Source organism: Brienomyrus brachyistius, chromosome 2 (assembly GCF_023856365.1).
Source record: "Brienomyrus brachyistius isolate T26 chromosome 2, BBRACH_0.4, whole genome shotgun sequence".
NCBI lineage: Eukaryota > Metazoa > Chordata > Actinopteri > Osteoglossiformes > Mormyridae > Brienomyrus > Brienomyrus brachyistius.
In genome coordinates, this window is record NC_064534.1 from 7,474,713 (window position 1) to 7,488,864 (window position 14,152).

The 14,152-nt window shown below is 52.4% G+C and overlaps 1 protein-coding gene across 1 annotated transcript; it reads right to left on the bottom strand.

The window, feature by feature from the left end:
- Window positions 1-7,164: 7,164 nt before the first annotated feature.
- Window positions 7,165-13,657, bottom strand: fem1c (fem-1 homolog c). The gene is made up of 2 exons (XM_048984768.1): window positions 12,153-13,657; window positions 7,165-9,655 (listed from the first exon to the last, which is right to left on the bottom strand). The coding sequence occupies exons 1-2, from the start codon at window positions 12,694-12,696 to the stop codon at window positions 8,346-8,348; spliced, it is 1,854 nt and encodes a 617-aa protein (XP_048840725.1). The 5' UTR covers window positions 12,697-13,657; the 3' UTR covers window positions 7,165-8,345.
- Window positions 13,658-14,152: the final 495 nt, after the last annotated feature.

Below are 14,152 nucleotides of genomic sequence, written 5' to 3' on the forward strand. Positions count from 1 at the left end.
AGGCTGCCTGTGGAACTTTTTTTTCCTAGAACAAAGCAATGGTCCGACATGTGACTTTCTTCGCTGATTTGATTGGACAGATTAGGTAAACATTTCTTTGCAAAACAAAAGTCATTTTCATTTTAGTCATGGTGTGCTTTCCATCTGGAGGAATGCGAGTGAGGCCTGTCTCTTACGCACGTTTTTAATATCCCCCAGATTCTGACCAGCTAGAAGACAGATGGGTGGATGTCATTAACACTGAAGGTGAAAGAACGACGACTCAACATTCCAGAATTTGGAATTTGTTCAAATCTTGTCCAAGGCCCCTGCTGGCAAATCCCTTCGGTCCACAAGGCAGAATGGCTCTCGCCCGGACTTAGAAAAGCACAACTATAGCAGTTACTTTGTTCATTTTCATGCTAATGGACTCCTTATTTGATCAGGGCCTGTTTCTGCAAAGGCAAAAGGTGTGACACTTTCTACACCTCATTACAAGACAATGATCTCACCAAGTTGAAGACACCCATCTCCATCCTGCGGGGGGGGGCAGCATCGTAAAGGATTCATGCTGTTCATGTTTCCTTTCTATTTTTGATATTGAATTGTCATGGAGACACCTGGATGAGCTTTATGTGTCCGGGAGCATGGCCACCTCGCTCCGCAACTCCTGAAGAACAAACCGCGTTACGGCAGCTGGAGAAGTTGCCGTGGTCTGGTCAGGTCTTGGGAGGAAGGGTGCTGAGAAAGCACCCCGGGGAGCCCTGGGGGGGGTTCCGAATACACAGGGCTATTAATAAGGTCCCGATATACAGGCTATTTTAACATCGCAGCCCATGCTTCTCAGAAGGGTATTTGCGTCACAGAATGCCACACAATATGCCGTCTGTACATACTGCCCTTTACGGCTGCCCCGACCCCCTGCCCCGCTTTGTGCCATCTCAAACGCCAACCTCCCGCTACTTCTGCACTCCTAGAAGCTTTTCGTGTGTGAAATTGTGGTGGATTGAAAGCACCGAAAGAGTGAACACAAGATTCACGAGAACCTGCGGGGAATGACGTGAAAATGCTGAGGCAGAGAAGAACTATGAGATTAAGAATAAAATTACAGTGAGAGCCTATGGCACGAATAAGGTAAGTGTGTAGTAAGCAGGGTATATTTTCACGTGGGTGCAGAGGGAAGGTGCTATGGAGGAGGATTCCTATGGAGTCTTGACCACATCTTTGGCAACTTGTTTATGGATGGGTTCTAAAAGGGTTCATCCGAGGCCTGACCTCATGCACCTGTGTGGGCAGGGTTCCCCCAGCGCTGACGAGGCCACGGATTGGATATCGGCGCATCCGTCATTCCGCTCTTACTGACACTCACACCTGACACGTCGAAGATGGCCGAGAACCACATGGTGGGGATATTACATGTCGACCTGGTGGAAGGTGGGGGTTAGGGACGCGTGCGAGCCTCAGTCTTTACGACTCGCGCTCGGGGCAGACGGGCAGGCTGAGGGGCGATCAGAAGCCGCTGAACGTCAAGCTCCGCGGGTCACATTTCCCCCTGACAATCTGAAACTTCGGACGTCCAGAGAAATTACAACGGCGCATATTAAAATAATATAATAATAATAATAATAATAAACCCTTCGCTCTCGTGCAAACTGCTAGCTCTGGACGTCTGGAATTCGGTTCGGTACAGAACAATGCCCACTATCGCTATGAATCTGCGGTCTGTCGTGTTTGACACTCCACCAGTATTTAATAACCCAGGCAAGGGCCAGCTCTATTTTTGAGCATTTGATTGGTTAATTTCGATATATGGCTGTCATCACCTTTGCAGTCTGTCTGGCGGTCAGCCAAAAAGCTACTCTAAAGCGAAGCAAACAGCAGACGTCTCCCCTCAGTTATATAAGCCGACAGAGGGCGGAGCGTGAATAGGCAGATGGAGCGTAATATACACCCCCTCATAAAAGCGGGCAGTGCTCCCGGCCAGACTCACCGCAGGTAAACAGCCAATCAGCCACTCCCTCCTGCTTCTTCTTCAGAAGCAGAATATCATTCGATTTGAACCTTTTGAACGATTAGAAAAAAGTTTTCCTACAACAGACTGAAATGGAGTGAATTGAAAGGCTATCCTTACCAGTAGACAGAAGTAACACAACTTAAACTTATTTTCTAACTCTCGTGTCACCAAACGTGAGAATCCAAAGGGGATCTGCAGTAAATAAAACGACAGCTGCTTCTGTCCTGTTATGTCCTGTGCGCCATGAAACACAGATCTGATCCTGGGCAGGTAGGAATCCCACATACTGACAGAAATCAACCTAACCAGCAGGACATGGGTTCGAGTATCACCGTGCAATAACTCCTCCCGATGCAGGTTCTGAAGTTTCATTCTGCCACAGGGTTTGAGGGCAGGGGACCCTGTTGCTTTAACTGTGAACGCAGCTGTGATTAGAGCAGGTCACGGTAGATCTGGTTGAAGGGGCTCTGCTCATATTTAACAGGTTTATAACCCCGCATCACCATAGCAGCAAACAGCTCTCAATAGACAGTCATCACACAGGCATCTCGAACGCCGAATGACCTCATGCACATGGCATTTCCTGTCCCTTCTTTTAATACATCACGCTGTTTTTATCATTCATAACTCATCTCTGAACCTATCTGCACCTGACGTGCACGCGGAGGGCCGGGCCGGGCCAGGTTTGGACATGCTGGTGCCGTTTGGGCGCAGGGCTGTGCCTCGGCTGACAGTCTCTGGAAGCACAGGCAGGCTTTTCCCTGCCGACCCCTGCTTCCCACCAATCGAAACACTTCCCAGTTCATCCCCAGTGTAACAGCATGCCCCCATCCCTCTCTACCCCACTGCACATGCCTTCTTGTTTCTTCAGCTCTGCCCCCCAGTGTTCCTTCACAGCCTCCGGCACGGGGCTGGGGGAGGTCCTTTAAGAGCAGGGCAGGTGCAGACGCCAGCTGAGGACCCAGCCACGCTGTCACACATACCTGCCTCCAGAACCCCCCACCCCCAGGCGGGCACACACCAGCAAAATGGTTACTCGGTAATCAACAGATCTTAGCCACTCACTCAAAGTATCTACTGTCATCTTCAGCTATATTATGCATGGGTTATACACAGAGATTCAATTCTGTTCTTGTTGGCAAAGAAACAGTAATAAATAGAATATCGCAACTTAACTGATAAATTCTTCAACATAAACATGAATAAATATAAATATATGCATTTAAATCCATTTATGGCATTTGAAGAAAACGTTTTCTAATATGACTGCAACACAGCCAAGAAAACACACCTCTGCTTCTCTCCCAGGGCCCCACCTGGTCTCCTGGTACGCGACCCCACCGGGACTCTGCTCCTCTCCCAGGGCCCCACCTGGTCTCCTGGTACGCGACCCCACCGGGACTCTGCTCCTCTCCCAGGGCCCCACCTGGTCTCCTGGTACGCGACCCCACCGGGACTCTGCTCCTCTCCCAGGGCCCCACCTGGTCTCCTGGTACGCGACCCCACCGGGACTCTGCTTCTCTCCCAGGGCCCCACCTGGTCTCCTGGTACGTGACCCCACAGGGACTCTGCTCCTCTCCCAGGGCCCCACCTGGTCTCCTGGTACGCGACCCCACCGGGACTCTGCTCCTCTCCCAGGGCCCCACCTGGTCTCTTGGGTCGCGACCCCACCACTGTTACTCTGCTCCTCTCCCAGGGCCCCACCTGGTATCCTGGGACTCTGCTCCTCTCCCAGGGCCCCACCTGGTCTCCTGGTACGCGACCCCACCGGGACTCTGCTCCTCTCCCAGGGCCCCACCTGGTCTCTTGGGTCGCGACCCCACCACTGGGACTCTGCTCCTCTCCCAGGGCCCCACCTGGTCTCCTGGTACGCGACCCCACCGGGACTCTGCTCCTCTCCCAGGGCCCCACCTGGTCTCTTGGGTCGCGACCCCACCACTGGGACTCTGCTTCTCTCCCAGGGCCCCACCTGGTCTCCTGGTACGTGACCCCACCGGGACTCTGCTCCTCTCCCAGGGCCCCACCTGGTCTCCTGGTACGTGACCCCACTGGGACTCTGCTCCTCTCCCAGGGCCCCACTTGGTCTCCTGGTACGTGACCCCACCGGGACTCTGCTCCTCTCCCAGGGCCCCACCTGGTATCCTGGGACTCTGCTCCTCTCCCAGGGTCCCACCCCACCACCGGGACTCTGCTCTTCTCTCGTACTACACCATTAGGAGGATGCTGGTCTTTGATCACTCAAAGGAGTCGCATCGTGATGACAGTGAAGGCTTCAGCTTCTGAGCACTACGGACAGAAACGCAGAGCTGGGCTTTTCAGCGGATCTCTAAGATGATCCTGAGGGAAACCCTCCTACGGCCCTTTGCTTTTCCTCTCAGTTAGCAGTAAATCACTTGCACTTAACACATGGATCTACTCCCAGACCGTAATGGTGTCACCCTCTTTCACAGTCATACTCTGTTTTAAAGGTTTCCTCCCTTGCAAAAAAAAAACGTGACCAACCGGCAAAAGCCTGCTTGGTCAGTGCCACCACCTGGCCAGTGAAGAGGCCCGGACTCCATGGCAGATCATCTGGGGTTTCCCATGCCCTGGTCCACCAGCTCCTCCAGTCGACATTGTTTACATTCCCTATGTAGCCCCTCCCCCATCGTCTCTCAGGTCACACCCAACACATCGCATATCATTAACCTCCGGACCTGCCACTCTTGTCCTCCGTGATCTAAACACACGCATCCCCTGCAGCCAAAGCAAGTGAATCCCAGCTGGAATCCTCAGATGTTACTACATCAACGCCTGGGCGGTCGGGAGAAACACTTTCTGAATCCTGGGCTCCTTTAATGTCCGACACGAGAACCTAAAAAGGAAAGTCGACTAAATTCTTAGTCATCGTAAAGGTTTGATTCGCTTCCAAATTGCAGCTTTTTTTCTTATTATTATCATTGTCATTTTTAATGCTCCCTTGGGCAGCCTTAAAGGTGCCGGCCAACATGCAAACAACTAAGCAATCACTTCCTAACAAAGCGTCACCCTGCATTAATTAACATCCCTTTAAGATTAGCAAAGCACCACGTTCAGCTGTTAAAGGCGACTGGTTCAGTTCCACCCCAGACAATCAGGCACCTCCTGCATAGATACTTAAGTGTGACACGAGGCATAGAGACGTTACACCTACAATGGTCCTCATCCTCGGATTCACAAAGCTGTTCAGGTTTATGGAAATAGCAGCGAAACGACCGAAGCACTTGAGAATTACTCACGCCTGCCGCACTGGTAAGTCATGGGGGACATACACCTCTATGGGTTAGGACCCTAAACCTGTGGTCACCTGTTAAAATTCTGTGGCTGGCAGGGTAATTTCATTATTGGGCCTTAACCCCAATCACTATTGGGACTGGGCGACCCTGCCCTCTACTCTGCACTCATACATCTCCGTGGACAAAATCACCTGCTAAATAAGTAAATGTACACAGACCATGTACTACTGGGTTCTGTGCCATTTTAGCACCGTTTCAGGGCATATTAGTGTGTATATCCTTCTTTCCTGAGTTTCCCCATGTGTGTGTATGTAATGCGGGGGGGGCGGGGGGGGGGGGGTGCAGGGTTACCAGTGAGTTACAGGCGAGGTGTTAACAATGGAACATCAATTAGTCGGAGCCATGTGGCAGCAGAAAATAACCCACATGCTGACTGTGTGAGGCAGTGACTCACCATTGGAGAGGAGCAGGCAGCCAGGAGCTCTCACACGCACACACACACACACACACACACACACCCTCTAGCCAAAGCGAATAGCGCAGTCTGGTGGTCCTGCTCACTCCCACAGCTAGATCAACTGACCCTCCCATTGGCACCAAGGATTGGGACCTGGGCTGCAGATGATCAAGCGGGCAGGCAGAGCAGATCAGACGCAGAGCTCTAGCAGAGCAAAAAAAAATGTGTCTTTGAAAAGATGGGCCTCAAATTTGACTTTGCTGCATTGTTTCATTTACCTTGACACAACAGAGCAGAGCACCTGGCCGGCGGCTGGTTCATCCAACCTATCCACCGCTCTCCAGATCAGGTGGCTAGAGAATGGCACCTCCCCGGCCAAACTGACAGGGGGGGGGGCAGGGAATAACAGAACTGCCAAGCGGAAGCTTCCGGTTTCCAACTGAGAGTCAAAGTCCAGCACAAATGCTTGCCAAACATGTCCTGCAGATCTAAAAGGAGGACCCAGCCGTATGGAGGACCCAGCCGTATGGAGGACCTCTGAAGCGGAAGCCCCCCCCCCATCCAAGTCACTGCACAGCCCCCATGTCACCCGTGACACCTGCGAGACAAACGGAACACGGCTCTATGTAGGACACATTTTCTGTGGGGCATTATTCAAAGTTATTTTGAGACATGGCAGAAGTAGGCTGATCATCACATGCTGAAGGGGGTGGGGGGCGGGGGGGGGGGGGGGCACTTAAGCGAGGCGAGTGCTGTAAACACCAAGTAAAAAGGCCCGCACTTCTCCTGCCCAAATTCCTCCAGCTGAGACCGAGGACGACAGCCAACGCCCCAAGTCACATAACACAGTCAGACGTCTATGGTCATGTAGCAACTTCCTGTATTGATAATTCAGAAATTACCCGGTGGGGTTTGCTGGCTCCGTGAGGTTCAGGACTAACAAATACACAACAAATATTGTACGAAAATTGCTTTACAACAAGTAAACTGGCAAGAATTCTCTTTACCGAGCACACATTTTAGAAAAAGCCCAAAGGCTATTCATGCAGCGGCCAGAGTGCATTCACATTAAAATGGAGCCAAACGGCCGGTGAGAATGGACGACAGAAGCAGATCGACGAGAAGACCTTCGATGTCGCCGTTGCTTAAACCTCGTTAAGTCAGCACTGCCAGTAGCACACACACACACACACACACAGATGTGTACATTCAACACTTTCCACCCAGGAATGCATGCAAAAGTACAGCCAGTAGAACAGGATTACGTCGCCCACAGAAAGAAAATACCAAGCAACACGCCGGAAGAACAGCACAGGGACCGATCCCAGCATGACGCAGGGAGAGGACGTTTGTCCATGCAGCGTGAATGGGGGTGTTAACGCCGAGCCCACTGACCCAGCCTCGGATGGACGCCCGGCAGCCAGACCCCGAAGCCCACAGACTCACACCGACAGGCAGCACAAGTTCAACTGGGGTTTATTTTCAGATTTGTTCTGAAGACATTAACAGGTTTTATGCCTTATGAAATATTACACTCTGCCGTAATAAAGTGCAGGATTAATGTCTGTCACCTGATGATACATCGGAACGGTAGATTCGTTCGGGGGAAAAAAAAAAAAGACTGTAATGAAAAGCCCTTTATGCATCAACACAAAGCTTAGATATGAGAAGCTTCCAGAAAGCACAGTTAGTGCATCAGCAAATTCTGTGGCCAGAGTCACCTGAAGACCCTTCAAAAATTCATTTAAACATTCGGTTTTAGCGTGCAGCTGAACTGACGTGATTTTACTTATTAAAACTGTGTGTCAAACAGGCTGAAGACGGCAAGAGCTGGGGGAAGGGGGGGGCACAGACACGTGTCCGTACTAAAGTGCCGGACTGATATTTGGCTTGTTTTGTTTGAAGTTCGGCCACGAATTCCCATCTCAGGTGCACAGACGAGAAGGCCGGTCCCTTACAGCCCTTGTGGTCTGGACGTAGTGTGGAACGGCACGGAGAGCTCTGGGGAGAAGCCCAGACCAACCCGGAGAAGCCGTAAGAAACCTAAAAACGTATATAAATACATATATGCAAAGTATCGCACGGATTAGTGTCGACACACAACATTTGCATATTAGAACCTGTGCAACGGGAACAAAGCACTTGGCGAGACACGGCCGTTCCGTAAAGCTTTCCTCCATCCTACCATTATCCGCCCCATCCCCTCGGCCCCCGGGGGCTGGCATCATCCTTCTGGGGAGAGCAGATATGAGACACAGAGTGCAGATGTAAAAAAAAAAAAAAAAAAAACCTGCCAAATAAGGGGGCGGGGTCTCAGTGAGGGGGCGGGGTCTCAGTGAGGGGGCGGATGCATCCTGCTACGATTGCATAGAAAGAGAAAGCAAGGCGGGGCTATGGGGTGACACGTCTTCATAAATAACATGAAATACACACAAGTCCTAATGTCAAGCAGAGGAGAAAACAATGAAAACCAAAAAAGCACGCTTGGTATAAAACATGGTGCACGTCCAGAGTACAGAGCACCCATGCAATCAAGCTCCCATAGGGGTCCATGTTCTACATTCCAAAACGAAAATCACGCCTCCCCAGGGGCGCGGCGCGGACAGGATCCGGGGGCAGAAGCCCCGGTGCCCAGCAGTCATTATCTATGCAGCTGGACAAAGGCCTCCAGTTTGATGGGGATGTTGCCGTGGTAACGGAGGCCGTGCCGGACGATGACGCGGGCGGCCAGGCACTGCAGGGTGGTGTGGTTGATTGGCTGGATCAGGTTCCTGGCCATCTCCTTCTCATCCAGCAGATCACACGCTGTCTGGTTGAAGGAGTTGGTGCTGTCGAAGTGTGACCCGCAGGAGATGAGCAGGTTCATGATGTCCGGGTGGTTGTTGGAAGCGGCCACGTGCAGCGGGCTGTTGTTGTCCTGGTCGCGGCAGTTCACGTCGGCACCGCATTCCACCAGGATGGACGTCACCTGGAAAGACGGGAACTTGCAGACGGGGTAGCGACCCACGCAGGTCGTGTTCCGGTCCACGGCCAGGTGCAGGGGGCTGTAGCCGTTCTTTCCACAGGGCCGCAGCTTGAGGAACCTATAGATGGTCTCCTTCTTGAAGTGGTCCTGCTCCACAGTGCAGGGCACCTTCTCCAGCAGGCAGACGAGATGCAGGATGATAGAGAGAGCCTTGCTGAGCTGCGCCGGGTCAGCCGGAGGCTGGGTCTGCTTTATGGCGCGCTCGATCTCCAGCACGCTCTTACTTAGGATGCCCATGAGGTCGTGGAAGGAGACGGCAGTGCCCAGCAAGCCCTTGGCGCGGTCCTGCAGCATGAAGGAGAACAGTTCGGCGAAGGAGAGCAGACTGCTGGCCGTCATGGGGCTCAGCGGGTCCAGGTTGCTCTGCTGCATGTCCAGTGCATATTTCCATAGGTTGATGCAACGCTCGAAGTTCCCAGAGTCGGCATAGACAGCACCACGGTAACGGATGTAGTAGGAGGTGTCGGGGTGTGACGGACCCAGGATGCGTTCACGGATAAGCAGGGCCTGCATCCTCATCTGGTCGGGATCGGAGATGAGGCTGTCCAGCTCCTCCATGCTGCTCACCTCCTTGGAGTAATCATAGGCCATCACCAGCTGCTTGGGCTCCTCCTTGTGGACGATGTCGCTGCCGTCCCGGTACCGCAGGTCCATGGCCCGCTTCCAGTATTTCAACGCGCCGAGAAGGTCCCGCTTCTTGTCCACAAAAGTGGCCCCGAGCAGCTCCAGGGCATTGATCTTCTCCACCTGGCCGGTGTTCTGGTGCTGCGTCAGGAAGTCCACGATGTTGGTGTGCCCCGTGACGCTGGCCGACAGCAGCGGCGTCATGCCGTAGCCGTCCCGCTCCATCTTGGCTCCGTATTTCAGCAGCATCTTCATTATCTCCAGGCTCCCCGATTCGGCGCAGTCGTGCAGCGCCGTGTTACCTGCAGGACACGCAAAATGTCAGGCATGCGACGCCGCAATACTCCGTGGCAAACCCCCCGCTCGGAATGGGAACCAATCACGGCACAAACAAAGCAACAAAGACCACCGAATCGGGACGATAACCACCGGTCAGGGTGCCTGTAGAAATAACACAGGTTCAATCCTTGTGCGTCTAACGTGAAAATACTGCGGCCATAGTGATGAGGAGGAACGGCAGAGTCAGTCCTGTCTGTATAAAAAACAACCACTTTTACTAAATTAGCCATAAATTTCAGCATTTGGCAGACTGGCACAAATATGAATCCTGTAGTCAGAGTAATTCAATCATCGTTTATGGGTTTTCAGGGAATTCCTGTTGTTAATCTTCAGCCAGCTGAAAATGGGGCTAATTTTCTGTGCTAATCGTGACAGATACACACACGGCTTGTGATACGCACAGAAGCCCGCACACACACACACGCACAGAAGCACGCACACACACACACACACACACACACACACACACACACACACACACACACACGCCACTTTCCATTTCACTATCTCCACAAAGTCACGCATCTCTGAATGCCAAATGTGCTGACACTGAGCAGACAGGCGACACCACCCTCTCACGCTTTGACTTTAGGCGTCTGTCTCCCCGACCTGAACGCAAAGCTTCTTGCGTTTTCTGGAGGTCTCTCTCTCTCTCTCTCTCTCTCTCTCTCTCAAGCATCAGGAGAATCCCAGCTGAGAAGCAGTGTCCTTCCTGCTTGGGATTGCAGCCGTTGGGTCAGCGTGCTCCACATCAGGCAAGGATGTGCAACGCAGGAGGTCTGTTGCCATAGTTACTCCCTTACGGCTTGCTGGGAGAGATGTGAAAACTCCCCGCCGTCGCCCCGGCCACCCAGCCGACAGAGAACTAGCTTTCTGAAGCAGCCCTGAAGGTCTCCGCGCAGTGAGCACAAGCCAATTATAGAATTTAGGCTTCACCTTCTTGTTTTTAGACTTCCCAGAAGAACGGTTACCTTTCAGGTTCTCCAGCCACCACTGAAGGAACACAGAGCCATTTTTTACGGTCCTGCCTGGCTGTGAGGCCCCCGAAAGCCTGCAGCAGCGCCGCCGTCACAAACGCTGCCATATCCTCCAGACGCAAGTTACCGTGCCCAAAGCCGGCATGTGCATAAGGCTCGCAGGCAGAAGTAGGTGGGTGCGTTTCCTCATGAATAGAACATTAAGGATCCACCCAGGCCTGCAGAACGCGGCTCACCTGTCAGGAGCCAAACCGACTTCTCCGCCAAAGGCAGTTTACGTGACTTTTCTCAAGAACGATTTTCTCTAACCAGCAGGTCAAATTCAGTAGAGCGGAATTCGTATTATCTTCTATGAAAATATTTACAATTATAAGTTCCCAACGATGATATTACAAGTATAATAAATTTAGCAAATAAAATGAAATAAAACAATGTTTACCCAATAAAATTGGAACAGACATCTAAAAAATGAACATTAGGGAAAAGTCATTCTGTACAAATCCAACATTTTTCAAAATCTTATTGAAATTATTAAATCCTGTAAAATCTGTTTCATTGGTAAAACAGATGAATCATTGTTCGGCATTCTGGCTGTATTAACAGCAGATAAACACGGAGGTCGTTGCTATCCTGCACAGACACATGCTGTACCCCTCCCTCAATTTATCTACTCAGACAGGTTTTGTCTGAAAGAACTAGTCAGTCAACACGCACAGCTTAATCCAAGTTTGGATCCGCACAACAGGTATGCCCTGCTTTTAAAAAGTTTATATTTAGTATTTTCAGACACAAGTCTAGCCCATTCCGGCCAGGGGCCCCTATCGGGCCCCAAGAGCGTGACACGATCCTGCCATGTCAGACATGATCACGGGAGGGGGGAGGGGTCTGATATCATCAAAAATTGATTGCAACGAACAGAAACTGATGCAATCAGCTCAGATCGCTAAAAGCTAAAACGTATCGTTTTTTATCGTTATCTTCACCCCACGTGTGTTTGTCGCTCTGAATAAACAGCATGACCCCCCCGCTCCGTTACTACCTTAAGGGCTTCTCCGCTGCATATGGTATAAGATAAGTGACCTCGGCGTGTTCGGCTCCCGAGCTCGCCATGACTGCCAGCCCGAGCCAGATGAAGCTGGTCCCGGGCCAGCGAGGGATCGCTTCGGATTAGTGCGCCGTGTTGATACTGGATACACGGCGGTCCGGCCAGGCCATTCCTCTGCCCGCTTATTCACACCCTCGAGTCCAACCCGGCTGTAAAAGCGCTGACGGTTTCAGGGCTAAAGTAACACATTGACTTTTCATACATCTCCATCGAAACCCCCCGTATGCAACAGACAGGACCCTTACCATCTTTAAAGTCGTTTCATAAGGCAATTCCCCGAGATTCCTCAAACCTGGTAATAAGCTTCCATTTAACAGTGGACAGACACAGGATCCCTCGTAATAAAGCCGCATCCGCTCAGCTCCGCCGGAGACTCACCCTTGACACTTTTCCTGTTCACATCGGCCCCCTTCTCCAGCAGGTACTGGGCGATCTCTTTGTGTCCTTTGTAACAAGAGATCATCAGGCAAGTGTGGCCGTGTCGGTTCGCCACCTCCAGGTCGGCCTTGTGCTCCACCAGGTACTTGACGATGTCGAGGTGGCCGTCGAAGCAGGCGGCCCGCAGCGGGGTGGAGTTGGTCAGTGTGGTGCTGTTGACGGCCGCGCCGTGGCCCAGCAGGGACTGCACCACCTTCAGATGGCCGGCGGCCGAGGCGGCCCACAGCGGCGGGGCACCCTCGATTGTCTCCCCGTCGAAATTGACGGAGCCCCCGATCTCAACGGGGGCCAGGCAGCACTCGAGGAGGTACTCGACCAGGTCTAAATGCCCGTTTCTGGCAGCGATCAGCAGCGGAGTGGCGCCGTTCGTCTTCTCCGCCATCAGCTTGCCGAGTTCGGGTCCTGCTTTGTTTTCCAGGAGCTTCTGCAGCAGGCGCAGCTTGCCGTCCCTGGCCGCGTTAAACACCGCAGTCTTAAGATCCATCGAACCGGGTGGGAAAATAATACCTGTACTTTCCTGATGCGGAGTTTGGGAGTCGGAGCCCTATCCACGCGCCACGCTGGACCTATCTGGGTTTCAAACTGCACACAGCTGCCTCGATTAGCGACGATCACGACTCATGGTCCGCTTTAAAACGCCGATTATTGCAGAACGCGCCGAAAATTCGGCGCCGAGTTTGCGGAAATCGAGACAAGCTGGACGAGGACCGGCCAAGCTTTTGAACAATGGACGCCGATGGGTTCGCCGTCCCCCCGCGGTCCCGCGGTGGCCCGCACCGCCGAAGCCCCGACGTCCGCCGTGCGGCGTTACAATGTTACCAGCTCGCTCTAATAGTGTTACAATGTTACAATTATTCAAGCGACCAGCTCTGTAGGTGGGTCACTCCGGAATCTCCTCGACGTCGATCTCCATTCCGGATTCGTAAGGTTGCCTGTTTTCATGCCGTATTAAAAGCACCAAATATGATCCAGTGGTCCGTTTTGTGGTCTTTTTTAAAAAGCGAAAAACACCGAGCGTAAAAAACGCCGTGGGCCGAAGCGCATCACAGGCGGCCGTCCGCCCCCGCTCGGGTTTCCTGTCTATCTGGAGAAGATGGTGGAGTCGGGGCTGCTCTCTTACTCGTCTGATCGCTCTCCTTCCACACGTCACTCTCACTTCGTCCTAACGCAGCGAAGCCTTGTACTTTTTCCCCCCCTGACTGTCACTTACTCATCGTCTTTTCCAGCGAGTAAAGCTCTGGGGTTCGCGCCACCGCCATTAACCTTGTGTCGCCGGTTTCATCGCAACTAGGCGCCCGGCGTCCGGTTCTGCGGCGTAGAAAAACAAAGCGCCCCCGGGGCGTCTCCACCTCCGCGGAACAGGCAGCCGAAGAGCCCAATCAAGAAGCAGAAAGGCGCCTACGTGTCCCGCAGGCTGCGCTGAGAAATTAGCGTATATACCTGCTGTCCACCCGGCGGCCGGAGGAAAGTGTCACGGTGCCGGTCACGGGCATGATATTCAGCTGCAACTCAATTGAAATACGGCAAAACTCATCCAACAGCTGTAGGTTTAATGCATGTATAGATGGGTGTAAATTGTGGGGGGATGGGGGAGATGGTTATAATCCCCCCAATAATGAAAACCCGCAAAACCTCATTGCAGAATACTGAAAACAAATAATGGCTTTGGTTATTATTGGGCAAGAATGTATCACTGGTTCAGTAAACTGAGGGGGCTTTTTGGGACCAAATGTCATTTTCACAACATACATATAAATTGTAAATAGTTAAGTTACTTATGCATGAATCTGCACAATCCCACCTCTGTGTATGCGGAATGTAAGTGATCACCTCCGCCCGGACACTGCCTCTGGGCCTCACCTCCGCCCGGTCACTGCCTCCGGGCCTCACCTCCGCCCGGTCACTGCCTCCGGGCTTCACCTCCGCCCGGTCACTGACTC